The 22,082-nt window shown below is 39.1% G+C and overlaps 1 protein-coding gene across 1 annotated transcript in view; it reads left to right on the forward strand.

Annotated features, from left to right (window-relative positions):
* Positions 1 to 4,037: 4,037 nt before the first annotated feature.
* TRIP4 (thyroid hormone receptor interactor 4) overlaps positions 4,038 to 22,082 on the forward strand; it is a 57,436-nt gene continuing 39,391 nt past the window's right edge. Inside the window, 8 exon segments of the mRNA XM_038580706.1 lie at positions 4,038 to 4,194; positions 8,549 to 8,718; positions 9,366 to 9,457; positions 9,459 to 9,500; positions 13,830 to 14,042; positions 15,626 to 15,704; positions 19,269 to 19,398; positions 21,311 to 21,526. Of these exon segments, the coding sequence (XP_038436634.1) occupies positions 4,094 to 4,194; positions 8,549 to 8,718; positions 9,366 to 9,457; positions 9,459 to 9,500; positions 13,830 to 14,042; positions 15,626 to 15,704; positions 19,269 to 19,398; positions 21,311 to 21,526 (1,043 nt within the window). The 5' untranslated portion in view covers positions 4,038 to 4,093.

The following is a 22,082-nucleotide window of genomic DNA, read 5'->3' on the forward strand; positions in this document are numbered from 1 at the left end:
GTGGAGCATGCAACTCCTGACCTTGGGGTTGTGGATTTGAGCCTCACCACAAGTGAGGCTCTTTAAGTGTAGAGATAACTTAAAAATAAAATATTTTTTAAAAATGCGGAATGTAAAAAAAATAAAAAAATAAAAATGCGGGGGGATCTCTGGGTGGCCCAGCGGTTTGGCGCCTGCCTTTGGCCCAGGGCATGATCCTGGAGACCCGGGATCGAATCCCACATCGGGCTCCCTGTGCATGGAGCCTGCTTCTCCCTCTACCTGTGTCTCTGCCTCTCTCTCTGTCTCTGTGTGACTATCATAAATAAATAAAAATTAAAAAAAAAAATAAAGTTCTTTACTAAAAAAAAAAAAAATGCGGAATATGCCAAGGGTACATCCCTGGCATACAGTGATTATGATGCTAGAATAAGAGCTCACAACTATATTCTATCCCTATGCCTATCTTATAATTACAATATCTCTGGGGAGTGATTTTCAATCTCAAAACCATGCATGAAACATAAACATAACATAATCAGATGAACTTGCCTTGGGATGTATTTTGTTAAATGCTCACTTTAAAGGCAATCCTGAAAATGTAAGCAGGGCATCAATTCTCTCCAATAAATTATGCTTGAACTTGTGGAAAATAGCCTTCTCAGTACTTCAACAGAATTGACAAATACTTACTGTTTTAGAATTAAAGGATCTTGAAAAAAGGATTAAAGGATCTAGACAACAGGTGAAATTATATGTTAATTGTATTCTGATTCTATTAATTATATTATAATAGAAACATATTGGAAATTACCTGTAGCTTTGTTTAAGCCTTGGAGTCTAGGGCACCTGGCTTAGCGTTGGAGCATCTGCCTTTGGCTCAGGTAGTGATCCCAGGGTCCTGGGATAGAGTCCCACATTAGGCTCCCTGCAGGGAGCTGGCTTCTCTCTCTGCCTGTGTCTCTGCCTCTCTGTGTCTCGTGAATAAATAAAATCGTTAAAAAAAAAAAAAAAAAAGCCTTGGAGTCTAAGACTATATTAGAATTCCTATCAGAAAAATCAACAAGCCCCAGGGTATTCCTTTCTTCTTTATCATCATGTCCGTCTCAATACACAATCATTCTTCAATACACATTCTCTCTTTTTCAGTTCAAGTGGCTTCTACAAAGGCCTGAATTACTTAATTCAAACTCATATCTCAGATTCCAGTGGAGTTTAGATAGCATAGAGATTCTGCTGGTCTTTTCTCTTAGTTCACAAGTCAAGTAAATGGCTGGAAAGAATTGCAAATAAACCTTGCACAGAAGAGGAGCAATCTATTACTATAGCTGCATTTGTATGTTTGTCTTTTAACAACAGGGAAGAATGCATATTAAGGTAAAAAATTAGGAAACAAGCAGTGATGTCTAGCAAAAATTCTTAATTTAAACGTTTGCTTTGAAAAAAAAAAAAACAAAAAAATAAAGGTTTGCTTAGAGGAAGTGCTTCTCCTTTAGTTAAAACACAGAGAAGAGGGGATCCCTGGGTGGCGCAGCGGTTTGGCGCCTGCCTTTGGCCCGGGACGCGATCCTTGGAGGCCTGGGATCGAGTCCCACGTCGGGCTCCCAGGTGCATGGAGCCTGCTTCTCCCTCTGCCTGTGTCTCTGCCTCTCTGTCTCTCTCTGTGTAACTATCATGAATAAATAAATAAAATCTTAAAAAAAAAAAAACACACAGAGAAGAAAAAATTAAAAAAAGAAACACAGAGATTTGTGTGGTATGAATTTGAAAATTTCAAAGGCCTAGGGCATTATGAAAAGTTGTAGTAGATATGTATGAAATATCTGCCTAAATTTATGCAAAGGAATATCTTAAGTCATGTTAAATAAGTACACTTGCTTTGCTCAGGCAGAAATGCATTTTAATAAACGATAATGACTGTAAATTGCATTGCATTGCATTATATACATTACAAATTAGAGATTGCAATCATTAACATATGCTTTATGTAAAAGAATACTTTATTCTTGAGAACCTAATAATTTCATCATAATTTATATGATGTACTAAGTCCTATTGTAGAAACAATCTTGTGATAGTTTGTCTCCAAGAAGTTAACATTCAAATTATGGGAACTGAACAGATACAGAAACAGGTAAACAATTTGGGTATGTCATATTAATATGAAATGTAGCATATTTTTATGAAGAAACAAAATTTGTACCCACTATTAACTTACATTCACAGATAATTTGGTTTTTTTCAAGCTATAAAATGTTTTCTAAATAATAACAAAGGCAATCTACATCCAATGTATATCAATACTTATATAATTTTGATTTATGTCAATGAAAATATTAGTATAAAACAGTGAAGCAGGATCCAATAATGCAATTGCTTAGTCTACATTACCTAATAGGAATGAAGAATCTGTAAATGTAACAAAAAGTCAGTCAATTAAATTTATTGATGGGTGCCTGGTAGGCTTAGTGGAGTACAATTCTTGATATCAGGGTTGTGATTTTGAGCCCCATGTTGGGTGTGGAGATTACTAAAAAAATAAAATCGTTAGAAAAATTTATTGATGAAATATATCAGAGGATATTAAGTTCTCCAGAATAGTCTGGCTAATTTTCTCCAGTCCATTGTCCAATGGAATGAAACACATAGAAGTCTAGTCTTCTCAGGTTGAAATACTTTGACTTTTTAAAAAATCACTGCAAGGGGTTCCTGGGTGGCTCAGTCCATTAAGTGGTAAGCCTCAGACTTGATTTCAGCTCAGGTCATGATCTCAGGGTTTCAAGATTAAGCCTTACTTTCAGGCTCCCTGCTCAGTGGGGAGTCTGCTTGAGATATTCTCTCCCTCTGCCCCTCCCTCTTTTGCTCTCTCTAAAATAAATCAATAAATTTTTAAGAAAATATAAAACCACTGCAGAATGGAGGATGGGTTAAAAAGGTGATGGGGATTAAGAAATGAACTTGTGATAAACACCAGGTGTTACATTAAGTGTTGAATCACTATATTGTACATCTGAAACTAATATTATACTGCACCTTAACTAACTGCAATTTCAAAAAAGTATTTAATTTATTTGACAGAGAGAGAGAAAGCTGGGGGGCAGGGGGTTAGGCAGAGGGAGTGGGAGAAGTAGACTCTCGGCTGAGCAGGACCCTGAGATAGTGACTTGTCCGGAAGGCACTTAACCCACTGTGCCATCCAGGTGCTCCCAACTAACAGTAATTTAAATTAAAAAAAAAATTAAAAGGACATTGTTGACAGAGAAAAAAAGTATTACAGAAGTAAAAAAACCAAAACAAAACAAATTTCACTAGGGAATTTAGGTGGAAATCCTTGAAAGCCAAATCCCAGTACCTGTTTTATTAAAGTTCCCGCCTCCCCTTGAGCTTCTCGGGTTGTCTTGACCCTCTTGGAAAAGACCTGGCTTAAAAAATAAACAAAGAGGTTTTAGCAGCAAGCATCTAGCATTGGACCACATGGATTAACAAAACCAGTACCACCAAAGCAAATCCTTACAGCGCTTCCTCTAGCTTGCAAGAGCTATTTTATTTTATATATATATTTAATTAATTAATTATTTATTTATGAGCGACACCGAGAGGGAGAGGCAGAGACACAGGCAGAGGGAGAAGCAGGCTCCCTGCAAGGAGCCGGATGCGGGACTCGATTCTGGGTCTCCGAGGTCACGCCCTGGGCCGAATGCAGACGCTCAACCACTGAGCCACCCTGGTGTCCCCACAAGAGCTATTTTAAATGTTTTATATAAAACCAGAAAAAATTTAAAAGCTGGCATCTCAGATTAAGATTTTTATCTTTTCCTCGGCCGTGGGCGTTATAGGTAATCGTACTGGGTTGGCAGGATTCCCGATTCCGAAACCCTAGTTCTAACCACGCAGAAAAATCACGGGCGGACGAGCTCCGGCAGGAGCGTCAACAGCGCCAGGAAGCGGGAAAAAGGAGGTGGCAGCGGTGGGCGGGATCTGTGCTGGGGGCGGTGCCTCCGCGAGGGCGGTGCCGGCCGGCGGAACCCGCGCGAGCGAGGTCCGTGTTGCCAAGGGGAGTAGTCCGGCGCCGGACGTGGGGTGGTTGGAACCCAGCTGGTTCCGGCTGGGAAAGATGGCGGTCGCTGGGGCGGCGTCCCGGGAGCAGCTGGTGGGCTGGTGCACCCAGGAGTTGCGGAAAACTTTCGGCCTGGATGTCAGCGAGGAGATCATGCAGTGAGGCCGGTTCGGGTCCCAGGAGGGAAGGAGCTCTGGGATGGCACTTGGCTGAGCGAAAGGGGAAGCGGGGAGGACTTAAAAGTTGATGAGAGTCAAGGAATAGGATAAAAAGGGCTACTGTCGGTCTCGAGGCGCTGAATCTTGACCTCTGGCTTTACAGTTCAGCGTCTGGAATTAGGGCATTCAGGCTCCACAATCGGCCGGGGAGGCCTTTTTTCTTAGGAGAACGCCAAATCTCTGATAATTAGTCCTCCATGACTGTCCCGGGAGCCGGTTTCCGTATAGATGCTGGAGACAAGGGGCAAGCCGAGTGGTCTTTCCAGAGGTACCTTGCAATGAGGATTTTTAGTTTGCCGGGATCTGGGATGTGTCAGTTAGGATCTGGACTTTAAATTGAGGCTGCGGTGTTAAGGCGTAAATAGCTTCTGACTGAGGAGTCCCACGTTCTGGTTTTTTGGTTGTCATTTATCATTTTGGAGCCTCTGACAACTTGATTTCCCTCTGCATAGATTAGTTTCCTCGCCTGTAAAATGAATGATTAGCCGGGCTTATCTTTAATATTTATAATTCTTATGAAGTGGAGATGGTGACATAATTTACTATTTGCTTTCAGTGGATTATTTTAGTATGTTTGTTGCACTACATAACCGGTGCTAGGGCAACAAAGACAACTGAGCCCATTGGGTTCTGCCTGGTTGATGATTGGAGGAAATGTAAGGAAATGTAAGGTGTTGTGGGAACATGGAGTAAAGTACTCCCACTAAGATTTGAGAAACTTGGAAGGTTTACTTCAAGGGATGACTTTCACCCCACAACTAAAGGGTGGGTAAGTGGAAGGGCAGTGTTGAGGCAGAGGGCAAGACTTCTGCAAAGATTGGTCTTGGTCAAAGAGCCTGAAAGTGCTTCTTTTTTTTTTTTTTAAGATTTTTAAAAAAAACTTATTAATGAGAGAGAGAGAGAGACAGAGACAGAGACACAGGCAGAGGGAGAAGCAAGCTCCATGCAGGGAGCCTGACGTGGGACTGAATCCCGGGTCTCCAGGATCAGGCCCTGGACCGAAGGCAGACTCAACCGTTGAGCCACCGGGGCTGCCCCTGAAAGGGCTTCTTGATTTGATTTTTGTTCATAGATGGTGAAACCTGAATTGCCATTTCTAGGGCTTTTGTAGGAAGTGAGTTTCTGAGTTTGGAGAAAACAGACTTGTTGGCAAGGAGACTATTTAAAAAGCTTGTATTAAAGGTTTTTGTTTTAAACATTGGAATAAACTATATTAAAAAAAAAACGCTACAAAATCACATGGCTTATCTTTACCCTTGTTTGAAGCAAAATCAGGTTAGTTTTCTTTTTTTTTTTCAAACACATTTTTTAAAAAGTGGAATGCTGTCTAATAAGATAATGAGACTTTGCAATATACCAAACAGAAAAAGTCACTCGGTAAGAACAAAAACAACACAAAGATTGAGGCTATTTTTGATGGATCAATAATGTGGTATGCTTAGATGCAGTCTTCTCAGTCTCAGTATTCAATTGTATCTTGTCTGCTTAACCAGTATTAGGAAAATTCTGATTTTCATAAATTGTGATTTAACAGCTCATTTTGAAGCCTTAGATTTTTCTCAGTTAAATTTATCTACACCCTTAAAAAGCAGTGATCAGAAATTTAAGTTTTACAATTGAAGTATGGCTAAATACCTGCTTGCATTTTTTTACTCATAAGTTCTATAAGAATTGTTCAAAGCTTTATAAAAAGCACTGAAGCTACCTATAATATAATGGTATTTGAACTCATTTGACTTACTAGGTTTTTACTAGTAATTAATTGCACAACAGGCCATGATGCCATGATCAAAGCATTTTTGTGTAAATTTGCTGTGCTTTGCCTGTACTAATTAAAAAATAGTACCGTGGTAGTGCGCTAACTTAAACAATTTGGCACGAGTGGCCTGAATTTTTACAGACAGCGCAGAACTAGTACCTTCTTAATCAGTGATACACTTATGGAACATTAAGATTTGTACACAAGATTAGCAAATAAACTTTGTACTACAATCGGCCTTAGCTCCTGTTTTGCATGACCCTATTTTGATAAGATTTTGTATATAACACATTTGGATATATGCTATTTCTTATGATACTTTGTAAATAGTTAAAATAACATTCATTCCGATGTTTCTGGAAATCTTTAAATACTTCCCTGGTAGTTTAAATACTCCACTTTTATTTTTATTTATTTTTTTAAACATTTTATTTATTTATTCATAGACACAGGCAGAGACACAGGCAGAGGGAGAAGCAGGTTTCATGCAGGGAGCCCGATGTGGGACCGCATCCGGGGTCTCCAGGATCACACCCCAGGCCACAGGCGGCGCCAAACCGCTGCGCCACCGGGGCTGCCCTAAATACACCACTTTTAAATGATCCGGGGAGGTTCTTTGCAGAAGAATTCTATGAGAAATTGATAGCAATTAATCTTTTCAAGGGGGCTGCTCAGTTTCGGGATCAAGTTGATTAAACTGTAAAAGTCTTGAAAAACAATTGTATCTTTGTAAATCTATGATGGATTAGAAGATCCTCTTAATGAGGCTCAAAAGCATAGGTTTATTCACCTATAGATCATAACTCTGCAAATGTACCACCACATTAGGAAAACAACCTAATACCTATGCTACTAGTGATGGTACAATCACATGATTTTTTTTTTAATTTAAAGGGATTTAGCATTATAGTTTTTCCTGTATCTGATACCAGTGTGTCTGACTTACAGTTTATTCAGATCTTAGAATGCTTTCATGGTCTGATTTCTTAATTTACAAGTTATTTTTTCAATTCCTTCTTTCCTAATGGTGTAACATATTCACTGTAAAAACCTAAAAAAGATAAGAGATAAAGGAGGAAACCAAAATTACCATAATACCACAATCCAGAGGTAATCATTGTTTCTCTCTTAGAGTTTTTCCTATGCATATTGTAATACATTTTCAAAACATATTCATCTTAGGGGAAAAAAAGAAAATAAACTCTCTTTAATGATATAACTCAATGGTAATCATTTTGGTATATAACCTGGCCATTTTTTCTATATTTAAGTGTCTGTATATATACATTTCTTTTATAGCAATTGGGATTATATGCTCTACATTCTATCTTGGTATTTCACTTATTATATGAAAGCATTTTTTCAGGTCAATAATAATCATTCATAAATTTCACTTTTAGCGGCAGTATGTTACATTTTGTAAAGTCCAAAAACTTGAATTCATTAGTCTTTCCCATCAGTGGATGTTTTAAATAGCTTCTAGTTTTTCATTCATTGAAATAGTGATGCAGTTAACTCTTTTGCATAAATTTTCCTGTGTCTCATATTTCACATAGAGTCCTTTAAATGGGATTAGTGGATTATTTTTAAGGCAGTTCAAATATATTGGCCTGTCAATTTTTAGAAAAGTTATACTGACTTGAACTGTTGTTCTAGGAACCCTTTGTAACATTTCCTTAAAAATAGATCTGCCTAAAAAAATAGATCTGCTTATTCTAATGTGATCCTAATCTTGATTTACAATTTTTTAAAGATTAAAAGAAAAGTTTTTTTTTTTTTTTTAGGTAATCTCTACACCCAGCATGGGGCTTGAACTCAACCCCAAGATTTAAGAGTAGCATACTCTACTGACTGAGCCAGCCAGCTTCCCTGAATTATACTTTTTGAGAATATTAAATCAACAAATGGTTAGATTGTCATATATACTCATATTTTTAACAAAAAAGAAATTTAAGGTTTTGTAGTATAGCTATTAAGTCATTTATGTTGCTAAGAAAATACAGTGATTGCAAGTATGTAGTTAGAGGAAGTATTCCTATGTTAAGGACAGCTCCATAGTCTATATTCAAAACGTTAGCTCTGGGCAGCCTGGGTGGCTCAGCAGTTTGGCACCTGCCTTCAGCCCAGGGTCTGATCCTGGAGACCTGGGATCGAGTCCCACATCGGGCTCCCTGCGTGGAGCTGCTTCTCCCTCTGCCTGTGTCTCTGCCTCTCTCTCTCTTTCTCTGTGTGTGTGTGTCTCTCATGAATGAATAAATAAAATCTTTTAAAAAAATAAAACAAACAAACAAACCCCAAAACGTTGGTTCTAATCTTCTAACAAGATTATATGAAGGTTGGGTTATGAACTACTTGAGGTCAGGATTTTTGTCATAATCAAACTTAGATCCCTAGCGTCTAGCATAGAATTTGGCTCAAAATAAACACTTTAATGGATTGATGAGTGGTTTGTACTACCTTGATTTCTGTTGTGATTATTGAAAGATATAGTGTAAGCAGATCTTGTTTCAAGAACTTATATTTTTGCTTCCCGAGGTATGTTTTGTCAATTGAGAGTGCTGAAGAGATACGAGAATATGTTACTGACCTCCTTCAGGGAAATGAGGACAAAAAAGGTCAATTCATTGAGGAGCTTATAACCAAATGGCAAAAGAATGATCAGGAGTTGAGTTCTGATGCTCTGCCTCAGTCCTTCAAAAAAGATGGTAAGTTAATATAATTCAGGGTTGAAATATTGGTAAGTGGGCTGGTTTATAGGACCTGATATTTTCGCCACTGCTGTTTCCTCACAGCAGAATCATATATATGCATATTTTTAGTTCAGTTCAACTCAAACTGTAATGAATATTGTTTTAATTCAGACTTTTCAAAAGAAAATACCACAAAAATGCTTGTTTGCAGATACATATGTGGTTTCAGAATAGTTTGAAAAATTTATCCGTGGATTAAAAAAACACTTTTAAGTCATATGTATACCCAAATAAAAGTAAGTGTTGACCAGTTTTAGTATGAATAGCACTTAGAGGTAACTAGTTAAAAGATACAAAAGATAAACACCAACCTAAATAAGTCATTATACAATTTATTAGATTTTAGTTTACTGTTGAATCCTAGTTAGTAGTCTTTATCATCAGTTATCTTGAAAATTATGGTTTAAATTTAATTCTGGTTTGAGAGGAAAAACTAACGTTAAAAGCTGCCTGAGTTCATATCTTTACTCTGAATATTAAGCGTCATCTTTTCTATATTAGCTGTTAGTTCATCAATGAATCCGGCTATTATCAATCTATGTACGTGTATGTATATATTTACATATATATAAATATATACGTAATTTTTTTTTTCTTTAAAGAAATGTTAGATGGGCAGAGATCAGGAGACCAGTTAAAGAGGAGTAGGCGAAAAGGAAGAAATAGACAGGAAGTTCCTGCATTTGCTGAACCTTGACACAACCAAGGAGGTCAAAACACCTTTTGATTTGGCCAAGGTGAGTGCTTGTAGAATGAATCTTTTTCTAGCTCTATGGAAAAGGTGAGGTGACTGATACTTTTCAGAAAGCAAAGTGTACAAATTGGTCTAGAATGGCAATTTTCAAAAAATGCATGAATTTTATGGAAAAATGATATATCACTTTTTACATGGTAGATTTTTTTTTTAAAGATTTTATATATTTATTTGAGAGAGAGAGAGCGAGCGAGCACAAGCCAGGGGAAGGAGCAGAGAAAGGGAGAAGCAGACACCCTCCTGAGTAGGGAACCCGATGGGTTCCATCCCAGGACCCAGGATTATGACCTGAGCTGAAGGTAGACACTTATTTTTTTTTTTAAGATTTTATTTATTTATTCATAGAGACACAGAGAGAGAGGGGACAGAAGCACAGGCAGAGGGAGAAGCAGGCTCCATGCAGGGAGCCCGATGTGGGACTCGATCCAGGGTCCCCAGGATCACACCCCGAGCTGCAGGCGGCGCTAAACTGCTGCGCCACCAGGGCTGACCTGAAGGTAGACACTTAACCTGCTGAGCCACTGAGGTGCCCTTATATGGTAGATTTTTTTTTTTTGCAGCCTGATTAAATAGTTATTAAAGGACATCTTGGTTAGAAATGAGATTGAGAAAGAGATATATATAAGATGGAAAATATTTAATAAAGTGCACCAGGACTTCAACATTTTGTATATGGATTTTTTTACTAAAAGAATGCATGATTCTAGCTGTTATTAAGAATGTTCCTGGGGGGGATCCCTGGGTGGCTCAGCGGTTTAGCGCCTGCCTTTGGCTCACGGCGTGGTCCTGGAGACCCAGGATTGAGTCCCACATCGGGCTCCCTGCATGGAGTCTGCTTCTCCCTCTGCCTGTGTCTCTGCCTCTCTCTCTCTCTCTCTGTGTGTGTGTGTGTGTGTGTGTGTGTGTCTCATGAATAAATAAATAAAATCTTAAAAAAAAAAAAAAAAAAGGAATGTTCCTGGGGCACCTGGGTGGCTCATTTAGTTGGGTACCTATTTTCAGCTCAGATCATGATCTCCAGGTCCTAGGATATAGCCCCAAGTTTGGCTCCCTGCTCAGCTAGGAGTCTGCCTCTCTTTCTCCTTCTGCCTCTCCCCACTGCTCATTCTTTCTTTCTCTCAAATAAATAAATGAGATCTTTATTTTTAAAATTTTTTTTTAAAAGATTCTATTTATTTATTCATGAGAGACACAAAGAGAGAGAGGCAGAGACATAGGCAGAGGGAGAAGTAGGCTCCATGCAGCGAGCCTGATGCAGGACTTGATCCCGGGACTCCAGGATCATGTCCTGAGCCGAAGGCAAACGCTCAACTGCTGACCCACCCAGCCATCCCAAATGAAATCTTTGAAAAAATAAAAAACAAATGTTCCTACTTTGGGCCATGTACCACTGCCACCACCGTCATCATCATTCATTTCTTAGAGTTTTTTTGTATTTTCTCATGGCTCTCAAAATAGCCCTGTGACGTAAGCAGAAATATTTATAATCAGGGAAATTTGACAAACTAAATTTCATAATAGGAATAATTATGCCAAGATGGAAGAGAGGTGATCCAAAAATTCTGAATGTGATGACCATGTAAAAAAAACATTGCAAAGTGTTTACAAAATAATGTTAAGTTAAAGGGAAAAGAATAGAGACTTAAAAGCCTTTTATCAAGTGGAATAAAATAAGTAAAGAAGCATCACAAGCAAAAGAAAAAACAAATGACCAATAAACATGAAAAGATATTTAACTTTACCAGTTTGTCACCCTAAATGCCTGAGACTTTCTCAATTTTAGCACTGAGAGTGCCGTATTCTGAGATTTTCCTAAGTCCAGGGCACACCAAAATGATTGGTTACCATACTAGTATTCAAATAAATACACATTAAATCCCTACAGTATTACATATAATTTTAAATTGTTAAAAGATTTTGGGATCCCTGGGAGGCTCAGTGGTTTAGCACCTGCCTTTGGCCCAGGGCGTGATGCTGGAGCCCTGGGATCGAGTCCCCTGTTGGGCTCCCGGCGTGAAACCTGCCTCTCCCTCTGCCTGTGTCTCTGCCTCTCTCTCTTTCTATCATAAATAAATAAAATCTTAAAAAAAATAAATTGTTGGGATCCCTGGGTGGCGCAGCAGTTTGGCGCCTGCCTTTGGCCCAGGGCGCGATCCTGGAGACCCGGGATTGATTCCCACGTCAGGCTCCCGGTGCATGGAGCCTGCTTCTCCCTCTGCCTGTGTCTCTGCCTCTCTCTCTCTCTCTCTCTCACTGTGTGCCTATCATAAATAAATAAAAATTAAAAAAAATAAATAAAAATAAATTGTTAAAAGATTTCTATTTTTTAATTTTATGTATTTATTTATTTATTTATTTATCCATGAGAAACTGAGAGAAGGCATGGGACATAGACAGAGAGAGAAGCAGGCTCCTCTCAGGGAGCCCAATGTGGGACTCAGTCTCGGAATCCTGGGATCATGCCCTGAATCAAAGGCAGACGCTCAACTGCTGAGTCACCCAGGCATCCCCCAATTTTTTTTTTCCAAAATTTTAAAATAGAATATTGGGATGCCTGGGTGGCTCAGTGGTTGGGCACCTGTCTTCAGCTCAGGGCGTGATCCCGGGGTTCCAGGATCAGTCCGGCATCGGGCTCCCTGCATGGAGCCTATTCTCCTCTCTCTGCCTGTGTCTGTGCCTCTCTCTGTGTCTCTCATGAATAAATAAATAAAATCTTAAAAAATAAAATAAAATAAAATAAAATAAAATAAAATAAAATAAAATAAATAGAATATTCAGTGATGGTGAAGTTATATTACTACAAGATCCCCCTGTACACTATTGGTGGCAGTGCAAATTGGCCTAAGCTTTCTGGGGGACTGTATGGCAGCATACATCAAGAACCATAGAGGTGTTCATATCCTTTTGACTTATTAATATGACTCAAAAATCTAACTTAAGTAAGCAGAAATACATACAAAGGCACCTGGGTGGCTCAGTCAGTTAAGTGACCAACTCTTATTTTCAGCTCAGGTTGTGATTCCAAGGTTGTGAGATTGAGCTCCACACTTAGCATGGAGTCTGCTTGGGACACTCCCTCTCTCTCTACCTCTGCCCCTGCCTCCTGCACTCTCTCCCTCTCTAAAATAAATAAATCAATCTTAATATATATGCAAAAAAAAACTTGAAGATTTGAACTGACTTGTTTAACAGTAAAAGATTAAATAAATATGGTTCCCTCATTTGATGGAATACCATGCAAGTAATAAAATTGTTCTCCAGAATATATAATTAGGGAAAACATTCATAAAATATTGAGTAAAAATGCATAAATGAAATATGTATGTCTGATTTTCTTTTAAGATTTTATTTATTTATTTTAGAGAGAAAAGTGAGGGCAGCCCGGGTGGCTCAGAGGTTTAGCACGGTCTTCGGCCCAGGGCGTGATCCTGGAGACCCAGGATCAAGTCCCACATTGGGCTCCCTGCATGGAACCTGCTTCTTCCTCTGTGTCTGCCTCTCTCTCTCTCTCTCTCTCTCTCTCTGTCTCTTATGAATAAATTAATAAAATCTTAAAAAAAAAAGAGAGAAAAGTGAGACAAAGTGTGAGTGGAGGGGGAGGGGCAGTCTCCCTGCTAAGCAGGAAGCCTGATGCAGGGCTCCATCCTAGGACCTCAGGATCATTTTCTATTGTGTCATCTTTTTCTGATGGAGCCATTTTTTTCTTGATTTTCCTTTTTTTTAAAAGGTTTATTTATTTGAGAGAGAGAGAGAGAGAGAGCATGATCAGGGGGAGGGGCAGAAGGAGAGGAAGAGAGCATCTCAAGCAGACTCCCTGCTGAGTGTTGAGCCCAACTTGGAGCTCCATCTCATGATCTTAGATAATGACCTGAGCCAAAATCAAAAGTTGGATGCTTAACCAACTGAGCCACTCAAGCACCCCTTTCTTGATTTTTCATATTTTTTTTATCATATTTCAAAATCTGTATCATCTACTAGTGGAATTTTTGTTTCTTATAATCTCTCTAGTTGTGCTTAAATGTGCCACATAAATAGTTTATACTGCTACATTTACCTTCTACCAGCTATAATAGAGGGCTGAAAGCTACTAATAGAAAAAGCAAGGCATATCAGCTAGTTTTTCTAGAATATAACCTATCTTCAGATCCTTGATGATAACCCTTAATTTGTATCTCTCCCACTCCTTTCCTTCTGTCATGATTCCTAGGTGGTGTATAAGTTGTCATAGAACAGAATTGAGGTTTTTCTCTTCTTGATTATTTTCATTGCTGTTAACTATTTGATGTTATTTCTGATATCTTTGTACAATTAGGCACAAGAGAACAGCAACTCCTTAAAGAAGAAGACAAAGTTTGTCAGTTTATACACAAAAGAGGGACAGGACAGGCTTGCAGTCCTGATCCCTGGTCGCCATCCATGTGATTGCCTGGGCCAGAAGCACAAGCTGATCAATAATTGTCTGATCTGTGGGCGTATTGTCTGTGAACAAGAGGGCTCTGGCCCCTGCTTTTTCTGTGGTACTCTGGTAAATTGTTTCTTTTATATTTTATTTTACTGACCTTTGGTTGAATATGTAGAAATTGCCACATCCCTGGCAATTTCTCTTTTACTTAGGAAATGTCTTCCCTCAGATTTCTAATAAATTCTAGTAGCAGGAATTTGATTAATCAAACACCCAAGGCTATGTCTTAGTACTGAGGCCTATTAGGGAGAAGTGTTCTGAGTAGATAAATTGTTGAGGACTCTCAAGTCTTGTGCTTATAACAGGTTATTATAGCTTCTATTTCCAGGACACCTTTTTTTCACCTTGTTTGTCTGAGAGAATGACCTCAAGAGTGTGGTAGTAATGACTATCTTATAAACACCCTAATGAGTTGTGTGGAAAACTTGTTTTGCCATTTAGTGGGCTGGCAGAAGCAATGGCATTGGTGTTGATGAAGGCATCCATTTTATATTGCTTTATGTTCCCTTCTCTGATAGGTCCTTTAATTATTCAGTACACTCAAAAAATAACCTGGATGGCGGATGACCTGAAAAATGAAGTGTCCACCATAAAAAATAAATATTCATAAAACAAAACCAAAATTTCATAAAATGGCAATAAATGTCCTCTGATATGGGGCTTTCTCTAGAGAAATTCCCTATAGCTACTGGCAGGAACTTTGTATGCCACTGAGGGAACTTCTAGGCAACTTCAATATTTTCCACTAGATCCTATGCGTCCTTCAGTTCAAGACACAGAGTAATATAAAAAACATTGGCCTTGAAGTCTTGCAGTTTTATAAACTCAGTATGAAATTGTTTTTAAATAATTCCTTTTATGCCTCCATTCTTACAACTGCAGTGATTTTATAATAAACAGAACTTTTTCTTTGCTTCATGTATTCATTATTTTATAAATAGGTAATATTTGAAGACAAAGAAATGAAATATGTATAGATAAAAAAATTAGACTAGTTTTCACTGGTGGCACTGTAATTTGCTTTTTCTGATTCTTTCTAATAAGACATCTGCTTATAATTTCTTCTATAAGACTTACATTTCATGATTAGAACTGGAAGGCTTTTTAAAAAAAGTATATTTTTTTCAATATTCTAAATGATGGCAAATCATTGTCATTTGGAGGTAGGTTAGATTTTTTTTTTCTTTTTTAAGAAGTCATTCAGGGACACTTCCAGTGAGATCAGTTTTTTCTATGATTTATAAAAGAAGGGGGAGGGACGCCTGGGTTGCTCAGTGGTTGGGCGTCTGCCTTTGGCTCAGCGTGTGATCCTGGAGTCCCGGGATTGAGTCCCACAATCGGGCTCCCTGCATGGAGCCTGCTTCTCCCTCTGCCTGTGTCTCTGCCTTTCTCTTTCTGTGTCTCTAATGAATAAATAAGTAAAATCTTCCCAAAAAGTGGGGGCGGGGGGGAGTTGGAAAGAGACTAAGGAAACTCATTTGGATACGTGTATTTTTGGTGTGTGTGTTTGGATAAAAAAAGCACCAACAATTTCATTATTTTATTGCCATATCTAATGTATAATTTGAGGTTACATTTTAGGTATATCAGGCCAACAAAATTAATGTAACTATTGGATCATGTATCCTGCTCTTATTACTTTATAGGTATGTACTCGTGAAGAACAGGATATTTTACAACGTGATTCAAACAAGAGCCAGAAACTGTTGAAGAAACTGATGTCAGGTAGGCAGTAATCTTCTGATTTTGTTCTAACTGTAATTGTTGCTTTCTTGTATCCTGGTATGCAATATGCAATTTATTCACGCATTTATTCTACAATCGTATTTTTTTTTAAAGTTATTAAAACCACATAACAGGGATGCCTGGGTGGCTCAGTGGTTGAGCATCTGCTTTCAGGTCAGGTCATGATCCTGGGGTCTAGGGATCAAGTCCCACATTGGGCTCTACACCGGGAGCCCAGTTGTCCCTCTGCCTATGTCTCTGCCTCTCTCCGTATATCCCTCATGAATAAATAAATAAAATCTTTAAAAACAAAAACAAAAAGTGGGACGCCTGGGTGGCTCAGTGGTTGAGCACCTGCCTTTGGCCCAGGGCATGATCCTAGAGTCCCAGGATGGAGTCCACATTGGGCTCCATGCATGGAGCCTGCTTCTCCCTCTGCCTGTGTCTCTGCCTCTGTGTGTGTGTGTTTCTCATGAATAAATAAATAAAATCTTTAAAAAACAAAAAACAAAAGTTTTATTTAATTTTTAAATTTTTTAAGAATATGATTTTTAAAAATTGAAGTATAATTGACACAAATTGTCATATTAGTTTCAAAGTGTACAAGATAGTGATTGACGGTTTTGTATGTTGTGAGGTGCTCACAAGTATAATTACTACTATATGTCACCGTATGATGTTATTAAAATACTATTGCTTGTATTCCCTATGCTGTATCTTTTATCCCTGTGACTTAGTCATTCCATAACTGGAAGCCAGTACCTCCCACTCCCCTTCATCCTTTTTGCCCACCTCTCCATCCTCCTCCCCTCTGGCAACCACCAGTTCTCAGTATTTATGGGTCTTTTTCTGCTTTTGTTTGTTTGTTTGCTTGTTTTGTTTTTAGATTCCACATATAAGTGAAATCATATGGTATTTGTCTTTGTGATAATTTTTGACACTTAGAATGTATTTGCTGTATTTACCAAAATGTACCAATCTACAATAGTGCAGTGACTAAAATCTGTCACTACTGAGTTTTGACATTTCAAATATTTTTGTCTTTATACTTAAATTTTTTATTGAAGAGATTGAACATGTCTGCATATCTTTTCACTTAGGATTTCTTTAAGGTCATTGTTATAAGAAAAGATACTTCTAAGTGTCACGTGACAGTATACAGGGTGGATTGGACGAGTGCTACCCAGGAGCCTTTGGAGCATGGGTTTGGGGGAGGGGAAGGGAAACACAAAAGGCTCTGAGGCTTTTTAAATACAGGGACTCCATCAGGTTTATGAGAGTCTAGAAGGAATCTTTTTCTATCTTTAGTTCGAGTGATCTTTGTTGGGGCACCTGGGTGGCTCAGTGGTTGAGCATCTGCCTTTGGCTCAGGTTGTGATCCTGGGGTCCTGGAATCGAGTCCCCCTTTGGTCTCCTGCAGGGAGTCTGCTTCTCCCTCTGCCTGTGTCTTTGCCTCTCTCTCTCTGTGTCTCATGAATAAATAAAATCTTAAAAAAAAAAAAAACCACTAAGTGTTTTTCTTACATTCAGAACACAAGAATCTCTGTCTCTCTCTAATCTTAAAAGAGAGTTTTGACAGGACTTTGAAGGTCAGCCTTCATTATAGCCTCATTTTCCTAACTCATCTTAGGTCTTTTTTTTTTTTTTTTAAGATTTTATTTATTTATTCATAGAGACACACAGAGAGAGAGGCAGAGACATAGAGGGAGAAGCAGGCTCCTTGCAGGGAGCCCAATGTGGGACTCGATCCTGGGACCCTGGGATCACGCCCTGAGCGGAAGGCAGATGCTCAACTGCTGAACCACCCGGGCTTCCCAGAGTTAGACTGAAGTTTAAATCTTGTTTCCACCTTCTATTTTATACCTGAGTAACTCAGTAAGTTTATTATTGTCTCTGAACTTCAGTTTTCTTTTCTGTGAAGATAATATAAACTTTTTTCACCATTATTTATTTATTTTTCTATTTATTTAGTTTCTAGTTTTGCTGTGTGAAAGTACATTTGTTTGTTTGTTTATTTATTTATTTATTTAAAGATTTTATTTATTTATTCATGAGAGACACAGAGAGAGAGAGAGGCAGAGACACAGGCAGAGGGAGAAGCAGGCTCCATGCAGGGATCCTGACATGGGACTCGTGGGACTCGGGATCCTGACATGGGACTCGTGGGACTCGATCCCGGGTCTCCAGATCACACCCTGGGCCGAAGGCAGCACTAAACCACTGAGCCACCCGGGCTGCCCGTGAAAGTATGTTTAAAGGTCATAGTCAGGGATCCCTGGGTGGCGCAGCGGTTTGGCGTCTGCCTTTGGCCCAAGGCGCGATCCTGGTGATCCAGGATCAAATCCCACATCGGGCTCCCGGTGCATGGAGCCTGCTTCTCCCTCTGCCTGCGTCTCTGTGCCTCTCTCTCTCTCTGTGACTATCATAAATAAATAAAAAATTAAAAAAAATAAATAAATAAAGGTCATAGTCAGGGCAGCCCGGGTAGCTCGGTGGTGCCGCCTTTGATCCAGGGCGTGATCCTGGAGACCTGGGATCCAGCTCACGTCAGGCTCCTTGCATGGACCCTGCTTCTCCCTCTGCCTGTGTCTCTGCCTCTCTCTCTCTCTCTCTTTCTCATAAATAAATGAATAAACTCTTTTAAAAAATAAAATATAAATAATAAATAAAGGTCATAGGGCAGCCCAGGGGTCCCCAGCGATTTGGCGCTGGCTTCGGCTCAGGGTGTGGTCCTGGAGTCCCAGTATCAAGTCCTGCTTCAGGCTCCCTGCGTGGAGCCTGCTTCTCCCTCTGCCTTTGTCTCTGCCTCTCTCTCTCTCTCTCTCTCTCTGTCTGTCTCTCATGAATAAATAAATAAAAATAAAGGTCATAGGGCAGCCCCAGTGGCGCAGCGGTTTGGCGCCGCCTGCGGCCCAGAGCGTGATCCTGGAGACCCTGGATTGAGTCCCACGTCAGGCTCTTTGTATGATGCCTGCTTCTCCCTCTGCCTGTGTCTCTGCCTCTCTCTGTGTGTGTGTGTCTATCATGAATAAATAAGTTAAAAAAAATCTAAAAAAATAAAAAATAAAGGTCATAGTCAGCCCTATCCAATAAAGCTGTTCGTTTATAACACATTTTTATATTGTTGAACATTTGGCACCCTTAGTGATCTAAATTTTCATACTGGGAATGCCTGGGTGGCTTAGCAGTTGAGCATCTCAGGGTGTGATCCCAGAATCCTCTAGATCGAGTCCCACATCAGGCTTCCCACAGGGAGTCTGCTTCTCCCTCTGTCTATGTCTCTACCTCTCTCTCTGTGTCTCTCATGAATAAATAAATAATAATCTTTAAAAAAAAATTTCCATATGGGAAGAAATAGATCCTAATGTATACTGAGAACTGATGCTGTGTCAAGCCATGCTTGATAAGTAAAGCTTGACTTGTATATTTATTTTTTATTGAAGTGAAGGCTGTCAGCCATCTGGTGTAGAGCCAGAGCTTCTGATATTTTGTTCTTTGCTGTCCAGTGATACAACTAATTTATATTATAGGCTGACGCCATTTGGTTTCCTTATTGAATTTCAGGGACGGAGAATTCTGGAAAAGTGGACATCTCTACCAAGGACCTTCTTCCTCATCAAGAATTGCGAATTAAGTCTGGTCTGGAGAAGGCTATTAAGCATAAAGACAAACTGTTAGAATTTGACAGAACTAGGTATGATGTAGTTGGAATAACAAATGCTAAGAAATAGACTGATTTACAAATTCTGGCCATTGATATGTTTTTAGGGTGGAGTATGAAAGATTCACAGCAAAACAAGAGCTCCACTGCATATGAGGCCTACATCTTGTCTTTTAATTCATGTTTGAATAAGGTAGGCTCCCATCAAGCCAGCAACGGGATCTTACCCTACAACATTTTTCAATGTTTGGCAGATTCTAGTATTCTCCCCGAAAGTTGATTTGTTTTAACAGAATTCCCCGGTTGTCCCGCTTGGAGCCATTCATTCCATCAGTCAGCATATGTCAGGGTGCCTACTGTGTGTAGGCTGCTGTGCTGGGCTCTGGGGAATCTGTAAGGAATGGCATCTGGGAGAAAGTAGGTAGTGGCTTCTCATGAGAAGGCATGATTTACCCTTCCTTCCCTTTGACACTAAATTTGTTTTCTGATTTAATGATCAATATATTAAAATGTCCCTAAATTGGCTTTTATACCCCTACATTTTTATCATTTAGCCCATTGAATTCTGTTTAGGAGACAGTTTCATTGATTTGTTAATTCTATTTTTTTATTTCTTTCACCTTTTTCTTTTGGATAAAATATGTATTTGAGAGCCAGTTAGTGGTAAAAAATGTTTAAATAGGATTTATATACTCATTTCTCAAAAAGCTGAGAATCTGTGAGGGTCCTTGGAGAACCCTGAATCTCTTATTTATTGTAACTGATCTAGGAGTCTGTTCCTGGCATTTATAATCCTTTGGTTAGATACACTTTCTACTAAACTGTTTGCTATGAATCTGAGATAGAACTTTGAAAGCTCTTTCTTAAGTAAGCCCATCACAAGGTTTGGAACTCATATTCACTCTTAACCCTTTAAATATCATTTCTGTCCCTCCCTAATAAAACTTTATCATTAGAAATAGAATTGGCAGTAGAGTATATTCCTTGGTAAATGGAAACCAGAAGGGGGTCTCTCCCTGCTGATATTGCCCCCTTTTCTTATGTGTTCCAAGGTACCAGTTTCATTATTTAGGTTCACATAGAGGATCAATTTTCTCCCTGAGCTCTCTGAAATTTCCACTCTCAGACTACTTTAAAACTTGCATAATTCTAGCTGTGAAAAAAAAAAAAATTCTAGCTGTGTCCTGAAAAATTGAAATCAGTATTTAAATCTGATTTCAGTATTTCCTTGTACTTGTGTGTATCACTGATTTGTAATTATGCACAAATTCAGTTGTGACTGGATTTGTACATTTGGAGCAGTCACTTAACTTCTGTGAACCCCAGGTTCTATTATCTACAGAACAGGAGAGTTGGATCATCAAAATTCCTTCTAGTTCTCAGTTTCTTCTTTGGTATGGTCTTAGAAATAGGCCTAGATTGTCCTACCTTGTAATTTGACCCAGTGTTTTAGTGAGAGACTAGAGATAAGTTTGGGAGGAAGGGAGCAGAGACTGACTTACAGTAGTACAGTAGTAGGATGTTCTAAGAGTAAGTCATTCCCGGATAGAACTCAATTTCTAAGGGAAAGGGCAGCAATTGGGCATAGCAAGAATAGACCAGGCCCCAATTATAAAGGGACTAGGATATTGAGTAAGCTGCCAAGACATGAACTCAGATGCAGCAAAACCAGGTGGAAGCCCAGTTATGGCCGGACTAGTAAAAAAAAAAAAAAAAAAGGACAGTGGGTTATGATGCTGTGTTTTTTTTCTGCCTAAGAGTGAGATTAATTTTAGGAGCTGAGCTGAGCCTGCAGTTGGGATAAGATACATGCAGAAGCTGGGAACCAAGCAGAGCTTGACCTGATTTTGCAACTTTTTTGGGCATCTCTATTTGAGGTAATAATCTTCAGGATAGCAAGTCCCTCTTGACCCAGTTGACATGTGTTCTTTTTTTTCCTCCTTAGCATTCGAAGGACCCAAGTCATTGATGATGAGGCAGATTACTTTGCCAGTGATTCTAACCAGTGGTTGTCTAAAATTGAGCGGGAGACCCTGCAAAAGCGAGAAGAGGAGCTGAGAGAATTTCGACATATGTCTCGGCTCTCTAAGAAAATCACCATTGATTTCGCAGGCAGAAAGATTGTGGAAGATGAAAATCCACTAGCAGAGTATCATAGCAAGTAAGTGGGCAGCACCAGAAAGGTTTTGGAAGGGAGAAGTTTGACTGTAAAGGATTTGCCCCCTGTCATGGATCTATTATTTTTATTGATTTAAAAAATAATATATTCATTTGGAATAGAAATGTATAAGAGTAGCTAAGAAAATTTTGAAAATGCACAGTAAGGGGAACTTGTCTTCTAGATATTTCCTGTAGTTTGATAAAACAAAACAAAGCAAAACAAAGAAAACAACCTTTTTAAAACCATGAGGTACAGGCTGCTTGGGTGGCTCAGTTGGTTAAGCATCTTCCTTTGGCTCAGGTCACAATCCCAGGGTTCTAGGATTGAGTCCTGTATTAGACTCCCTGCTCAGCAGGGAGCCTGCTTCTCCCTCTACTCTTCCCCATGGGTTGTGCTCATTCTCTCTCTCTCTCTCACAAAAATGAAGCATTGAGGTACAGTTTGGGCCTGGGGAAAGATCAATGAAAAGTAAAGGAATCTAGAAACAAATCTGCACTGTGTATACTTGTGTCTACACATGTGTAAATTAGTAATTGAAACAGGTAGCATTTCTCTC

Source organism: Canis lupus, chromosome 30 (genome assembly GCF_011100685.1).
Source record: "Canis lupus familiaris isolate Mischka breed German Shepherd chromosome 30, alternate assembly UU_Cfam_GSD_1.0, whole genome shotgun sequence".
NCBI classification, from domain to species: domain Eukaryota; kingdom Metazoa; phylum Chordata; class Mammalia; order Carnivora; family Canidae; genus Canis; species Canis lupus.